At 55.4% G+C, this 15,451-nt stretch overlaps 1 protein-coding gene across 5 annotated transcripts in view; it reads right to left on the bottom strand.

Moving 5' to 3' along the window:
* The window catches only part of COL27A1 (collagen type XXVII alpha 1 chain), a 136,558-nt gene that overhangs the window by 70,391 nt on the left and 50,716 nt on the right, over positions 1-15,451 (bottom strand). For all 5 annotated transcript variants that reach the window (XM_004747870.3, XM_045081776.1, XM_045081773.1 and 2 more), the window contains 2 exons: positions 7,736-7,789; positions 5,693-5,737 (listed from right to left, as the gene is read on the bottom strand). In XM_004747870.3, coding sequence (XP_004747927.1) covers positions 5,693-5,737; positions 7,736-7,789 — 99 coding nt within the window. The remainder of the gene's footprint in view (positions 1-5,692; positions 5,738-7,735; positions 7,790-15,451) is intronic.

Genomic DNA, 15,451 nt, shown 5'->3' with positions numbered 1-15,451 from the left:
GCAATTCTGAAGTCATCTTGGGAGAGGAAGGTAAGGCCAGGATCACTGGCCGGGAGAGGCTGGGGTCTGAGGAAAAGCCAGCCCTTCAGAGAAGTGCACCTCCCTGGGCCATGCTGGCTGCTGCTTCTCTCCCTCTCTTTTCCTGGTTGAAGGGAGCCAGGGGTGGCCTGCCCAGAGTTCCCCGTAATCCACAAATAAACAGAGGAGGCTCTCCTAGCACAGTTGGCTCCAGCTGGGGCCTGAGCTGTGGGCAGGGGACGAGCCAGCAACTCCAGGAACACAGGCTCCTTCTTTCCGCTGCAGGCCTGAAGGTGCCTTGTGTGGGGACTGAATTCAATACGGGCCTGACGGACACCTGGGGGCCTGGGGAGCCACACCAACATCACACCCGCCGCCCCTGCCAGCCCTTCCAAAAAAGGTGTATGTGTGCGGTGGGAGGCAGGGACTTGCATCGGTGTCCAACCCCTAAGGACCAGGAATCTGTGGAAAAGGGATTCTGGCTGCAGGGCACATGGGGAGAACGTGGTGGCTTGCTTAGGGCAGGCCTTTCCCATCTTGGCAGGGCCCCAGTGCTGGGCTCTGAAAGCCCTCAGGGGAGGAATAGAGAAAATTCCAGGCCACTCTTCCCCCCAGTATAGCCCGCAGAGCACCGGCTTTGCACTAGACACCCTTGTGGGCAACCCGGCTGAGCAACACACAGCATGTCATGTCCTCACAAGAAAGAACAATGAGTAATGCTCTGAATTTGGATCCTGTTCCCACTTCTGCCTAAGCTCCCAGATACCATTCTAAACATCTTGACCTTCGTCCTGCTGACTCTCACCAAAATACAACCATGTCCACAGCTGTTTCCAAACTCCTACTGTGTGCCAGGCTCCACGCTCGAGACATCGAGGTCCCGTCAACTGCCGTGCGTGGGCGCTTAGGCTGGGCCCTGGCTGGAACGTGCTGTTCGGGCCCTTGCCCGCTGTTCACAGTAACCCCATGAGGCCCGTCTTACAGAGGAGAAATCCAAGGCTTAAACAGAGGCACAGTAGTCACCCAAGACTAAGCCAGCCACAGGGGACATAGGCAGGATCAGAACCCAGGGCTGTCTGTCTGGCAGGGCCTCCCACCATCCCTCATGTATGTCTCCCTTCCTGCCCTGCTGTTCCGCTGCAGCTGGGGCATCCCTGGCCACGCGTTCCCAGACCCAGAATGTTCCGCGGCGCTCTCGTTGTTCACGCACACTCATCCTTCCGCCGAAGCGCCAGCATCCCTTCCCTGACAGCACAGGCCGGGTCGGCCCCCTGCGGTCAGGTCGCACAGTCCTGGCTACACTGGCAACCATTTCTGTGCGTGTCTATGTGGCGGAGAGCGGCTTAACAACCGGGTGAGAAAGAAAGCTAATTCTGCTCTCATTTACAAACATCTGGGGAGAAATCTCACCTCTGTGCTCCTAGAACTGCCTTTGAAGGCAACAAGGCCTCTTTCCAGAAACTCTGATAGGGATCGGTGGTTTGGGGACAAGGGGGTGGGGGCTGCGGCTGGTCCTGGCTCCTGTGTGGTCTTTGTAAGCGTCATCTCACACAGAACAGCCCCTGGCGTGGTCCACACTCTCACGCATCAGCTCACTCCATTCTGACGAGCTGAGTACAGGATGCGGTGGGGAAATCCATGACCCACAGACACAGACCCAGGTCCAGCTTTGCGCTGTGTGACCTTGAGCAGGTATTTCAGCCGCTCTGTGCCTCAGTTCCCTTCAGTGTACCACGGTAATCCCACTTCCTACACTCAGAGGCTTGCCGGGATCATTAAGTACTTAGCGCCAAGTCCTGGCACACAAGGGGTTGGTAAGTGTCAGTTCTGTCACAAAGAGACGAAGCCAGATGATCGTTTACTGACAGAATGGGGGGGCCTGCCCACTATGCCCCGCATGCTGGGTTTTGGTCTGACCACATATTCTTTGGGTCTCATTAGACCCAAGGAGGACCCAAAGTTCCCTTTCTATCACTCAAAATTTAAAAAGACAGAAATCTTGGTGGGGAAGATCCTGGAACCAGGCATGCTTTTTCTTGAGGGCCAGCCAAAGGGTTTCAGTTACTCAGAGGGGGCTATCCTGAGGCGGTCTCCCCTCAGAGGCTGCAGGGGGGCCGCCAGCTGCTTATTGGGATCCAAGCCACACAGACCTGGGTTGCAAGTCCTAGCTGGTGACCCCAGGCCCCAGCCTCCCTATCTGGGTGACTAGGCTGCGGCCACCTCCCTCCAGTACCTCAAGGCTTCCCCAGCCTAAAGCACATCAAGCACACACAAAACAGAGAGACGCTCCATAAATGTTAGTCTATCTCCACACACCCTTCCTCCTGCCTGCAAGGACCTGGGGGTGGGGAGTGGAGTGGGCTTCAGTCTGCATGCAAATTACTTCAGCTGACTAGACAGAAGGCACTGAATAAACCTGAAACGTCACTAAAATGATTATCAATATGTGGAATTCCCATTCGCTCAGCTAAAAACCCACATCCTCTGGAAAACCAGGGGTGACTCATGATCCCTTTTCCCCTTTAACTCCTGGTTAGGAAATTCCTTTCCTCTCCAACTCTCTGGGGAGGCCACTGTTCTCCCTACCCGCCCTCCCCCACCCCCACCAGGGCACAGAAGCTGTTGGTGGCGGGGGGTGGGGGGGGTGCTTGGGTAAGAGAGGGCACTAGTCCCGGGACCCCTGCTGGTCTGGCAGGTTCAGGTCTCTGCTTGTGACCCCCACCCCCACCTCAGGAGGAAGGGAATATTGCTTTGACAGCAGAGGGAATTTTAAAACAGGGGAAGTGGGTGCCTGGGTGGCTCAGTGGGTTAAAGCCTCTGCCTTCAGCTCAGGTCATGATCTCAGGGTCCTGGGATCGAGCCCCACATCGGGCTCTCTGCTCAGCGGGGAGCCTGCTTCCTCCTCTCTCTCTCTCTCTCTCTGCCTGCCTCTCTGCCTGCTTGTGATCTCTGTCAAATAAATAAATAAACTATTTAAAAAAAAATAAAACAGGGGAAGTGAGGCTGAAAGTAGTGATAAAAAGACACAGCGGAGAGGGAACCCTGAGAACGCATTGAGCAGCGACTTGGAAAGAGACCATCACAAGGGGGCGGAGTGTGAGGAATGCAGGAACACCCCAGCTCAGGCCCCTCAGAACGGGGCCAGTGGGAGGAGGGTCCTGGACGGTCCTGCCTCCCTCCTGTCCCGCCTTGTGAGTGATCTTGGCCAGGGCCTCAGCTTTCCCATCTGCCCAATGGGATTCTCCTAAGAGATCCCGTGAATAGGGCTGCCCAATCGAGCCAATGAAAATAAGTTCTGCCCCGCTAAATTCCAACGCCAGATAAGCACCGAAGGATACTTTAGTGTAAACTGCATTCTAAATATTGCATCTGAAATCCAAATTTCATCCGGCATGTTGTTATTTCCTCTGGCAACCCTCGCTGGGGAAAGCAAAGGAGAGGGCCCAGGTGGGGAAGAGCTTTGTAAAGAGTCAGGAAGGCCAAGGGCATTGTCTCAGCCTCTAGAGCCTGTGTTCACTCAGACAAAGGATACTCTTGCTCCTCTCAGGACCCAACCTAGTGGCCACTAGACAATGACGAAGAGAAATGTGTGCCAGTGACGAAAGTGGGGATGCGTCAACATCCCTTCCGGTCAGCTTTGGGAACTGAGAACATGGAGCCTTGGCAAGGACAGAGAGCTGCCATCTTTTCATTGCGAACGGGCTCTCCCAGGGGCAGGGGAATGACTGGGGCTCAGGACACAACTCCAGAGAGTGGCCTGGGCTCCCCCAGGAAAGGGCGTCCAACACCAGGCTGTTCGAGCTCGACTGTCATCACCATGTGACCAGGATATTCCAGAAGGCATCCGTGTGAGCTTAGAGGAGGCAGGACAAGACTTTGGGGGTCCTCATCAACTGGGGTTCTCTACCTCTCCTTGCAGATACTCCTTTTCCAAAGCATCTGGGTCAGTGCCTTGTGCCAAAGAAGATGCCCAGCTAAGCCCTGCTGAATGGACATCAGGGTTCACAAATGCATGACTCCTAGAGGGACACTTTGCTGCCCTCACTAAGTTCCAAGGTGACTCTGAAATCTGTCTCCACATAGCACCCCAGAGGACTGTTACTATACATAACACATGCGTGTGTGTGTGTGTGTGTGTGTGTGTGTGTGTGTGAACTAACAATGACTATTATTATGGTAACTAGCACTTCCTGGATTCTTGCTATGTGCAAAGCACTTTATATGCACCAGCGTCTTTAAATCTTCACAACTGAAGTCTAAGGCAGGTACTACGATGATCCCCGTTGTACAGATAAAGAAAGTGAGACACGGAGAGGTTAAGAAATTTGCTTTGAGTCTGACTGTAACCAGCGGTCGAGCTAGGCTCTGAACCCAGGTGGTCTGGTTGCATGGACTGGCCCCCGTGGCCGCGGGACTGCAGTGGACAGTGTGTATATGCGGTCCTCACAATGGTGGGTACGCTGATCTCATCCCATGGAGGGGGGCCCTGAGGCTCAAGGAATGAGGCCAGAGCTGAAGAACACAGAGCCAGCAGGAGGCAAGGCGAGGCTCGGCTGCACACCCGGGAGGTCTGGACCCTCAGCCCCTACCCCGCTCGGGTTCTGCACTCATCTGCTCGACCATGAGCATGTTGCCACTGGGGACCTGTGGGACCTCTTATCAGGCCTGGCCTCCACTGAACGATGGGGCCCTTGAACGCCCCTGGGGCCCTCTCCATCCTCCCTCTGGCCAGAATTTCATGCCACAGTTGCTGGAATAGCCAAGGCTGGCAGCTCATTTGTCAAAGTAGGCAAGAGCCTACTTAGGTCCCTCCATGGCCTCCCCAGACTCAAGCCCCATGAGGAATGACCAGAGAACAGGGCAAAGGGGGCGTGGAACCCTGGGGAGAACTCCCAGAGTCCTTTCCCAGGCCTGGACCTCTCAAGGGCTCCCAAGGTCAAGGTTCCACTCCAAGGGCCCAGCAGGAGGCCCTGGTTTTGGCTCCTGGAACACTCCACAAGGCCTACCCCAATCTGGATGGAGTCAGAGATCAGCCTGCCTCCCACCTCCCTGTGATTCATATAATGAATCATTATAAGATCACTAAATGCTAGACCCTGGGCCAACGACTGTACATGTCAGTCCTCGATTAAGCCTCACAGGATCCCCCAGAGTCCTCTATCACCATCCCCATTTTACAGACGACAAACTAAGGCTCAGAGAGAGTAAGCAACTTCAAACAGTTAGGACAGGGCAGATCTGTGACTTGAACTCAGGGGGTCTGGCTCCAGAGTCAGTGCTTCGAAGGAAAGGATGAGGAAGACCGGCCTGACATGACCCAAAGCCTCAGCTCCTTGGCCAGCTGCGTCCTTCCTCTGGACCGGAAGCACCTCACCTGTGAACAGACGTCCCATCCCCCGCCTAGACCTCCTTGCAGTGCGACACACAGGCAGCAGGTGTGAAAGCACATCACGCTCCACGTACCTGTCTCCATTTCACTAATGAAGAAAGGGGCTCAGAGAAGGTGGGCAATCCACCTGAGGACACACAGCAGGACTTTCCTCCCTCTGCCCCCTTGGCCAGAGTGACAGGTCCTGCTTCCCCCCGCTCCTCCTGGCATTTGATGAGAGAGGGACCTCTCCACCAAGACTCATCGCTGCCTCTCACCCCCGCCACCAGGCATCTGTGTACTTACAATGAGGCCGGGGACTCCTCGGGGCCCTGGCAGGCCTAGTTCTCCCTGCAGATAGGAAGAGAGCAAAGCGGTTACTTGCCCTGTCTCCCTCCCAGGCTGCTCCCTCCACTTTATGCCCCTGTGGGCACCAGGTGGGATCCTTTGGAGCCAACCATTCCTTGTGCCTGATTAACGAATCTTGGAGCCTGGCCTGAAATTTGGACAAGACCCTTCCCCCTTCTGCTCTCAGCTTTCCACATCTGTAAAATGGGGAGGCAGGGTTTCCAGATCAAGTATAAAGGAAGAGGCAGAATCCTGATCCTGACAATAAAGACGTACTGGGTGTCTGGCCCATGTCTCGTTTCACCTTCACTTTACAGATGGCAACACTGAGGTTCAAGAGTTTCATGGCAGGCCCCAGGTCAAGTGCAAGGAAAGAACACAGTGGCTCAGTTCCAAGCTGAGAGCCACGGGGCTGGCCTCTCTTCCTCTTCCAGCCAGGAGGTGCTGGGGCACTTAAGAGAAGCCCGGCATCACTGAAGGAGGCTGTCCGGTCCCTGCCTCCCAGATGCTGGAGAGGGCTCTTGCCTGGGAGTCAGGGGATAGGGCTGCAAACGGGGGTGGGTGGGCGGGAACGATGTTCTAGAAATGCTGATTATCAGTGGGAATTGTCAGCCCCCTCCAGACAAGAGGCTATCACTACTACAGCCACCGAGAAGAGGAGGGGAGAACCAGCCTTGGCTTTACATGAGGGAGGCTACGTGTCCAAGGTCACTCAGCAACTGCATGGCCACGCTGGCCCCCTTTCTGCTCCCCCAGGACTGAGGACAAAGACACCGCTTGCCCCATCCCCAAGCTGGCTTTGGGGATGACATCACACTGAAGGAGAGGCTCCGATTTCTCGCCTCCGTGCCTTCGCGGGTGGCCTTTCCTCCACATGGAATGTCCTTTCCCTTCTCTGCTCACCTCAATCCAACATCACCCTCCCCAGGAGTCTCCCTGCTCCTCTATCCCTCCTCCACAGCACCCGGCGCCCTCGACTCACACATCTCACTCTGCCTGTACGACGGACCGGATAGACAGTCATGAGCTCCTCGAGGGCCCTCGATGTCCCCGCTGTGACCGACTGCTTACAAGGGCCCCATCCCAGGAACACGTGTTGTGAGCCCACCACCTTCCCACCCCCTCTCATTTCCTTCTTACACGAGCCCTCTGGGGCCGGCATTCCAACCCCCGGATTTACAGAGAGGGAAACTGAGATTCAGAGAAGGGAACGGATGTGTCCAAGCGACACAGTAGGAATCAAACCCGAGTCCTCCTGGCTCTGAGACCAGGGCTGGAGCCCCCAGGGGAGCTGGGGTGAGCCCAAGCGGGGTCAGGCTCAGAGGGCATCTGTGGAATTGAAATTCTTACATCCTGATCGTGGGCTGATCGTGGATCCAGCCGTCACCTCGACAGAAAGCACAGCTGGCCACAGCTGCTTAGGTGGGAAGGCCCAGAGAGAGATGGGGGAGCACGGCAGGTGTTCCAAAGAGCTTTCAACTTAGTCTGCTCCCCTGGGACAGGGAACACACTCCCTCTCCCGCCTGAGCCTGAGCTTGGAACAGGAAGGGAGAGGCGGGCTCAGCACCTCAGGGCAGGCTGACCTGGCTCTTCAACAACAGGCCTCTGATTATTTACAAACCCTATAAACATGCCAGTGTTGCACATTTCTTTAGAACTCCGCTCTCCCTTCCACACAGGGCCTGCAAACCATCTGCTCCCCCAGGGCGCTTCTGTCCCATAAACACTGCTCGTGCTTTATAAGATGCTAGTAGCCCGGCTTCCCCAGTGGGGAGTGACCCAGAACCTTCCTGAGTCCTTGTGGATGCGGCACTATCTGGGGCTTTGAGACCAGAGTCTCAGTGGGCCTAGGGAGGGGGGCTTCCCTGGGGTGGGAGCTCAGGACACCCACAGTGGACAGCAGCCTCGGATTTACAGGTGGTGTGGCTGGGATCTGACCCATTCTGCCTGACCCCAAAGCTTGGAATCTCTTTCCTGTTCCCCACCACTGGAAATACTTACAGGGTTCCCATCCAGTCCAGGAGGACCCCTTTCCCCAAAGTCTCCAGGAAACCCCTAAAGGCATAAGAGAGAAGAAACGTCTGTGGATTAGCATTTATACCTGCGGGGTGGCTTCCATCCGAACCCCCGCGGGCACACACGACATGTCCATGCAGTCTCACTCCTGGGTTCTGGGACCTGGACAGGCGACAGGGTCCCTAGTAACGCAGTGTCCTCCACAAACACCCCCACATGAAGAATTTCTCAGGGACTGGGTCCTGGGGAGGAACCCACAGCCAGAGAGCCCTTTTCTTACTGACATAGACTCTGAGAAGTGAGCGTCTGACTCGGCCGCATGGAAATGCCCACCCCCAAATCTGAGACCCGAACCGAGGAGGCGGGAAGGATGAGAACTGAGGTCAGGAAGCGGAGTCCAGGCCTGAGCCAGTAGCTGACTTGCGAAGTGTTTTAAGGACATCCCTTTCCCCCGTAGACCTCAGTTTCCCCACTAGTCGGGGGAGGGAAGGCCTCTGCAGCACCTTGGAGCTCAGACCTTCTGCGGCTATGACGTGCTCTTCAAAAACCACCCTATGCAATCACAATCCCCATTTTTACAGATAAAGAGGGACTCTGGAAGGATAAATGTCAAGGTTACACAAGGTCACACGGTTGGTGACTCTCCGCACCACTGGCAGAGGGACGTTTCAGCAGCCCTGAGAGAGGCCAGGCCACCCGGCCCAAGCTGGTCCGACCCTTTCATCCCACCCCGGACCCCACTCCACACTCTCTGGGGACACAGGCAGCTGGAAAAACATCAGCTGTGGGGACACCTCCGGGGACCAGCGTAGGAGTAGGGGGCAACTTCGTTTCACTTCAAAAGGAAAAGGAAATCCTCAAGCTTGGAATTTAGGGAAACCTGTTCTTCTCCCCTGCTTGAATTCACATCATTGTTTTTCCAGGGAAATTTAATAAAAAACACAGCACATGTTTCTCTGACCAAATGGATGCCTGAGCCGCTCAGTAAAGAAAGATTCCCCACAGAAGGTCAGTTGTGTCTGGTTTCTAACACAGCTGGGGGGCCCCAGGGACTAGATTAAACCTAAGGACAAATCCCAAACCAATGACAACGTCTGTCCTGGCTGAGCAAAGAGATCCTGAAATGTGTGTGCACCCAGGCCTTTGTCCTTGCCCTGTCCAGCTGTTCTATCTTCTTTGGACCCCTTCTCTGTTGGGGAGGTCCCCTGAATCAGAAGGCCAAGGGCTGGCATTCATCCTGGAGGAGGTGTGGCTTTGTTCAGACACCCGAAGGACGGCATGAGGACAGAATAATGAGATTTGGACCAAGCCAGTCCCTTGGCATGCAAAACTTCATTTGCCTTTGACATCTACCCTTGAGGGAAAGGTTATCAGTCCCATTTAACCGATGGGGAAAGTGAGGCTTGGAGAGGCAATGTCACTTGGCTAAGGCTAGGGCAAAACCAAAAAGAAAAGCAAGTCTGTGGCAGAGCTGAACCCAGGTCCCCACCTCTCTGAACTCCGTCAAGTTGGTATGAGCTGCGCACAGGCAGATCATGGCCGGTAGAAGCTGCTAGAATGTGTCTTCAGCCGGTTGCAGAGAGTGGCGTGTGTGTGTGTGTGTGTGTGTGTGTGTATGCATCTGAAGGCCCATCTCCAGGTCAAACCTTTGTGGGGGTACATTTGATCCTGTCTAAGATTCCTCTCACCCTGGCAAATTTAGCCTCTCCCGAATTCAGCCCCTCTCTGTCAAGCTGTAAGCGAGACCCTTTCCCCCAGAGATATCAGCTGGGCTGTAGTCAGAGGAGAATTCTGAAGGCATTGCCTTTCTGCCTTCACCTCTGGAGGTGGTGATCTGGCAGAAGAGGAGGACCATCCATCAGAGGACAAGGACAATGCTGTCCAGCCAGGCACCCAGCCAATTCCACACGGCCCATGAAGGGCAGGACTCAGGAAGTCTGTCCTCAGCTCGCCAAGTCCAGCGTCTGGAGACTAGCTCTGGCTCACCTCCAGACGGGCTGTATGACCTTGGGCAGACCCTCCCTTGACCCACTGCCCTGGTCAGGCTGGCGTTCTCTAAGAGCCCCTGTCCCAATCCCTAGACAAGGTCTAGAAGGAAGGATCCTCTTCCCCTACACACAGGAATGCCACCCAGCCTGGGGCAAGACGGAGACCTTGACACCACCACCCAGGCACACCTCCTGGCTGCAAAGTCCAATATATTCACCCAAAGCAGCTACCGGGCAGGTGCCAAGCCCACAGGTCTGCACTCAGAGCCCACTTCAGGCTGGCCGGAGGACTCCCCTCAGCCCCCGCTGCCAGGCCAGCCTCCCCCATGAAGCTTTGGAAGCAGGGCCGTCCAGCACCCGTCCTGGCTCCACCATCCACGGGCCCCTCCAAGCTGCAGTTTGCTCTGCTCTGTGACGTAGCACACAAACAGGGTGAGTGGAGGCATCCCTTGAGGACAGCAGCAATGTGAAAGCACAAAGCGAGGGAGAGACCATCAGAAAGGTCAAAATCCCAAAGGAAGGCACTTGTGCAGACAAAAGAAGCCCAAAGATAGCCAGTGGCTGAGAACAGCAGGGTAAGAACAAAGACAGACAAGAGCAAACCCCACCAGCCCAGTGAGACGAGTAATTAGGAGCGTAATGGTTGGAGCAAAGGGAGGACAAATCTGTGACTGGAACAATGTCGAAGACGGGAAGACCCTAGGTGTTCTTGACAATCCATACCTTGTTGCACCAGTGGGGAGACTGAGGCCCAGAGCGTGCACAAGGGCCCATCACCGGCTAGCCTGTGTCATCCCTCCATCACTGGACACAGAGGTCATTTCTGGCACTTGCCCCAGGGCCCCGATGCTGGGCCCTTCTGGATCTCAGAGAGGCAGGCCGCCAAGCTAGAAGTGTGTCCCCACTTTCCTCCCACTCTGGTTCCCTCTGTCTGGATGTATCTCTTTGTGCATGGAGTGCAGTCCCAGCTCGGCAGGCAGTGGGACCTTCCTCCGCAGGCCTGAGCTCCTGGCTGCAACAGGCTGGCCCGAGGCCCAAGGAATGAGCTCGGCGCCCTGCTGGGGCCCCAGCCACGTGGTGTCTCCACTTCCCCAGGTCGGGGCCCCTGGGGAACTGGACGCCTTGTACTTTGAGCAGAACAAGGCCCAGGAGGAGGCAGAATCAGGCGCCAGGACAGGACTCCAAATCCTGTCTTAGCTACGGCAGTTCAGGAACACACATGAAGAAAGGGTGGTCCTTGTCACAACCACAGCGGGATGCCAAGGTCCGAGGAGGTTGCTGAGGGTCACCTTAGGCACTCCCCTGCCTCCAGGCAGTGTCTACCCCATCCCTCTGCTCCGGAAGGTGGGCTGGAGAGGCAGAGGAGGCATCAAGCCTCCGGGATCAGCAGTACTGCTAACGCCTCAAAGGCTCAGCTCCCTGACCTATGACATGGTCCGTCCTGCCAGCTCCGCTAGCAGAGCTGGGCCGCACGCAGCCCAGCACGCTCTACGGAGCCAGGGCGCACTCGCTCTGGTTTGCCTCAACAGGAGGAATACAGAATAATCTCCTGGAAGAGCCTGTAGAATGATCTAGGGGGCCTCCTTACAGTGCTGAGATTCTCCACAGACAGGAAATGCTGGGGCAAGCCTAATCTGCATCCCTCCTGCTGCACTTGCAGCCGGTTGTAGTCCTTTCTAGAACACGTGTGCACTTCAAGTGTGCTGACGTGAAAAGACCCCTTGAGGTCACACTGCTGAGCATGTTTTCGCCCTGCCCTTTTGGAATCCACTAGGGAGCCCATCTAAGAATAGTCACGTCAGAGAACAAGAAGGAGACAGGTAGGTCAAGTTCTTGCCAGGACCCCAGAGTCACCAGTTGGCCCCGGGCAGCTCAAGCTCAAGTATGAGACACTGAGGACCACACAACACCCCCCCCCCCAACACACACAGCATTGCCACAGCAAAATACTTTCATCTCTCTCGGCCTCAGTCTCCCCACCTGGAAACATGAGGCCTCTGTCACTTTGCTCCCTGTTCCCCACAGTATGAGAATCGGAAAGGGCCCTCAAACCCAAAGGCACCATGGTAGACGCTCTTCCCATCCCTGATAGGCATGTGGCCTTGGGCAAGTCCCAGTTGTCTCTGAGACACACACCCAAGGACTGGGAACCAGGGTTGGGCCTTTCCAGCTATAAGCTTGGGTGTCTGCCAGCCTGACTCGCTACACAAGACCAGCCTTGCAGGTCCGGCCAGAGGCCACGAGACACGCTGTGAGCTATGGCTGACCATCCCAGGCATCCCAGCGGGCTTGACAGTGAGTTCACACAGCGCCCGTCCAGCAACTCGATTCACCACAACGTCTTCCTAACTCCTGAGAGGGACCCTTGTCTGAGCTGCGAGCCTCACTGTGCCATGCCCAGAACAAGCCAGGACAGCCCAGGAGAAACCCCTTCAGCTCCAGCCAAGTCTGTAACATCTTATATCCAGACCCCTCCTCAGAAAACCACAACACTTTTCATTCTAGCAGGCGTGAGGAGATGAGAGCGTTAGCCTAAACTTTCCTTTGGAGCTAAAGATAGAAGTGCAGAGAGAAGTGTAAGGCAGAAAGCAACTAACGGTCCGGGGTCGGGTCCTAACACTGCCATCAACTTGCTGTGTGATTTCAGCCAAATTACTGGCCTCTCTGAGCCCTGTCTGCTTTTCTGACAGAGAGGTCAGGCCAGCTCATCACTAAAAAGTTTCCACAGCTCTGACAGGCTCTGACCTCTAGTGTCTCCTTCAGGGTTCCCACACACCCTCCTTCCTGACCTGATGCTAAGGAGGCCATGTGCCCGAGCCTAAAGTTCTGCTTGCTGGAGAGAGATGAGCTACAGCAAAATCATCACCAGCCCTGCCAGAAATGAGGCCAGCTGTGATCTGGCATAAGGGAATTCGGCTCATTCTCCCGACATTTCCTCTTGTTAATAAAAGCCTAGAAATCGCCTGATCCAAAGCTTTGACAAGAGGACACTTGCAGAAGGAACACCCCCTGCCCCTCAGACCACCAGCCAGATCAAGGGCTCGGGAGCACTGGCAACAGGGGGATGGCCCCAAAGATCACTTAGAGAACATGGGGCCCAAGGCCATTGCAGACTGAGGCCTGGCAGGGGCAGAGACAAAGCCAGAGGGACTCGGTGACAGGTGGTCCTGCTCCATGCACCATCAAATCATATCCAGTGCAGACCCTGCCCATCTGCTGACCATGGCAGCTGGACCAGGTCAAGGGGACTTTCACGGCTCTTGGGGGCACTATGTGGCCCCAGCACTGTTTTGCTGAAGAAGGGGGGTTCTTCCCCTACCCCCAATGCCTGACACCACAGTGCCATCATGAAGGACAGGGCAGAATCCTAGGAAGTGAAAGGCAAGGAGCAAGAAAGCAGAAATGAATCGTCAGCTACGGGGGTTCGAGACCGGTGAGGCCCCCAGAGGGCGTCAGAGCAGATGGCTTTGACTGAGACTTGGTTGCCAAGGCTGGAAAACAGGTGTAGCCAATATCACCTCGGAGAAGCAGTGAGAGAATCATACGTAGTTCAGATGCCATGCAGGTAAAAGGCCTCCATAAATGTTGCTTTGGGGGGGTATGTTTTGGCTACCAGTGCCATCCCCAGCACCCGGCCCCTGGTAAGTGCCCGGTAAATTTTTGTTGAACGAAAAATGAATGAGCGGCCTCATCTGATGCGCAGATAGCAAAATGGCGCCCAGCCCCTCAGAGCGAGCAGGTGCTGCCTTCCTGGGCACAAGCAGCTTGTGCCTTCAGCCTTCAGCTCCTTGGCCTTCAGTGGCCCTGTGGATGGTCCTGGGGCAGCAGGGTGGAGAAGAAGCCATCATGCCCGGGTTTTCCAGGTGCTTCCCTCCTCCATGCTCAGGAGACTCTGGACCCATTCACTCAATAGCTACACTCCGGGGCGAGGCGAAAGCTCTGGCTGCTGCATTTCAACCCAAAAATGACCCTGGGAAGCTTCAAGAACCTTGGCCATGTCACTCACCGCCCCCCCCCCCCCAGCCCCCGAGCCTCCACCTCCTCCTCTGTAAAGTGGCAATGCCCGGCGGTCTGGCAGCATCCCAGGATAGAGTCTGAGCAAATCCCACATGGGTGGCCTGGGAGGCAGACCTGGGTGAGGGGACAGGGCCCAGCTGAGATCAGCTAAGGAAGTCAACTGCCCCTCCTCTGCAATTTAACCTTTGGAAAAACAGGTCCAGAGAGGTGAAGCCATGGGCTCGAAGTGATACAGCACAGACAGCCTCATGCATCCATGAAACTACGAACAGGAATAACCGATTTACCAGTGCTTACTATGTGACAAGCAGAATGACCCCATGAGCTAGGAGCTATTATCCCCATTTCTCATAAGGGAAAACTGCACTGCAATTCAGGGGCTTTGAGCCAATAATGCCCCAGGGCCTTTGCACCTACTATCTCCTCAACCCAGAAAGTTCTTCCACAGATAGCCACAGGGCTCTCATTCTCCCCTCATTAAGGTTTCTCAAGAAGCGAGGAGGATTCTTGGATCAACTCACCTAATAGTCTTTACCCCAAGCACTCACTGTCTCCCTTCCCCACTCTGTATTAATGCTCAGCACCATCTGACATTCATTCACTCATCGCTCCTTCCCTTGTTCATTGTCTATCTGTCCATGAAAATGGGAACTTTGTCTTGCTCAGTGCTCAGCACTAAGTATAGTGCCTGGCCCACAGGCTATGCTCAATATTCACAGGATGGACAGAGAGATGGAAGAATGGATGGATGGATGGATAGATGGTTGGTTGGATGGATCTCCTTGCCCAAGGTCTCTTGGCTTGAGGAGCAGATCCAGACACCAGCCCAGCCCTCAGAGATGCAAGGTCCTTGCCCTGAAAGAAGCATTAGGTGCTCCTCCTTGCCCAGATCCAGGTCTCAGGTGTTAGACCACCAGGCACAGAGGGGCTGTTGGGTCCAAAAGGTCTAGTCTGAGGATGAAGTGCCCCTCTGGTCCTTGAGACCAGGACCTGGAGCTTGGCATACCACACTGGGTCCCACAAGGCCCAGATCCATACACTACAATAGGTAAGATGCCCCTGGTCACTCGTGTCAACCCCAGAATCACAGACAAGACCCTTTCTGGGCACTGCTGAGCGCTCCTGGCCCCCCTCCAGATTCCTCTCAGATTCCAACCTCCCCACAGTCCCTTCTTCATCAACCATCAGCAGAGGGAAGCCCAGATCCCAAGTGGACAGTGCTTCCAAGTCCAGGGATTAACCTGCGGACGACCACATGGGACCTTAAGCCACCAACGGCATTCAGGCCTGAAAGAAATATGCCTCTGTTATAGTCTGGGGTCTCCCTCTGCTGGCAGCAAGGACACTATACATACCACTGCAGGGGAAGCCTCAGCTTCCCCTTGTGTGAAATGAGCGCATCGGAATTAATGTCTCACCCAGCAGGTGAAGACTCTGGGGCACGTGTGTCTACGACCTTATTGGCAGCCAGTGAATCTGAGCTCTTGATCCACCATTGAGGTTAGAGGCCCTGGAGGTGGATGGCAGTGCTAGAATCCTGGCTTCCTTATTGACTGTGAAACTGGGGGCAAGTGACTTAACCTCTCTGTGCCTTGGCTTTCTCTTCCTGCCCTGCAGGTGACCGAGCAGGAGGAAAGCGATCCCTGCCACGCCGGAGAGTCATGGGCAAAGCCAGTGAACCAGGGGTTACAGCCAG

The sequence above is a fragment of the Mustela putorius genome, unplaced genomic scaffold (genome assembly GCF_011764305.1).
Source record: "Mustela putorius furo isolate JIRA1106 unplaced genomic scaffold, ASM1176430v1.1 tig00000580_pilon_pilon_pilon, whole genome shotgun sequence".
NCBI lineage: Eukaryota > Metazoa > Chordata > Mammalia > Carnivora > Mustelidae > Mustela > Mustela putorius.
The sequence above is the reverse complement of the archived record's forward strand: the minus strand, read 5'-3'. Positions and strand labels throughout refer to the sequence as shown.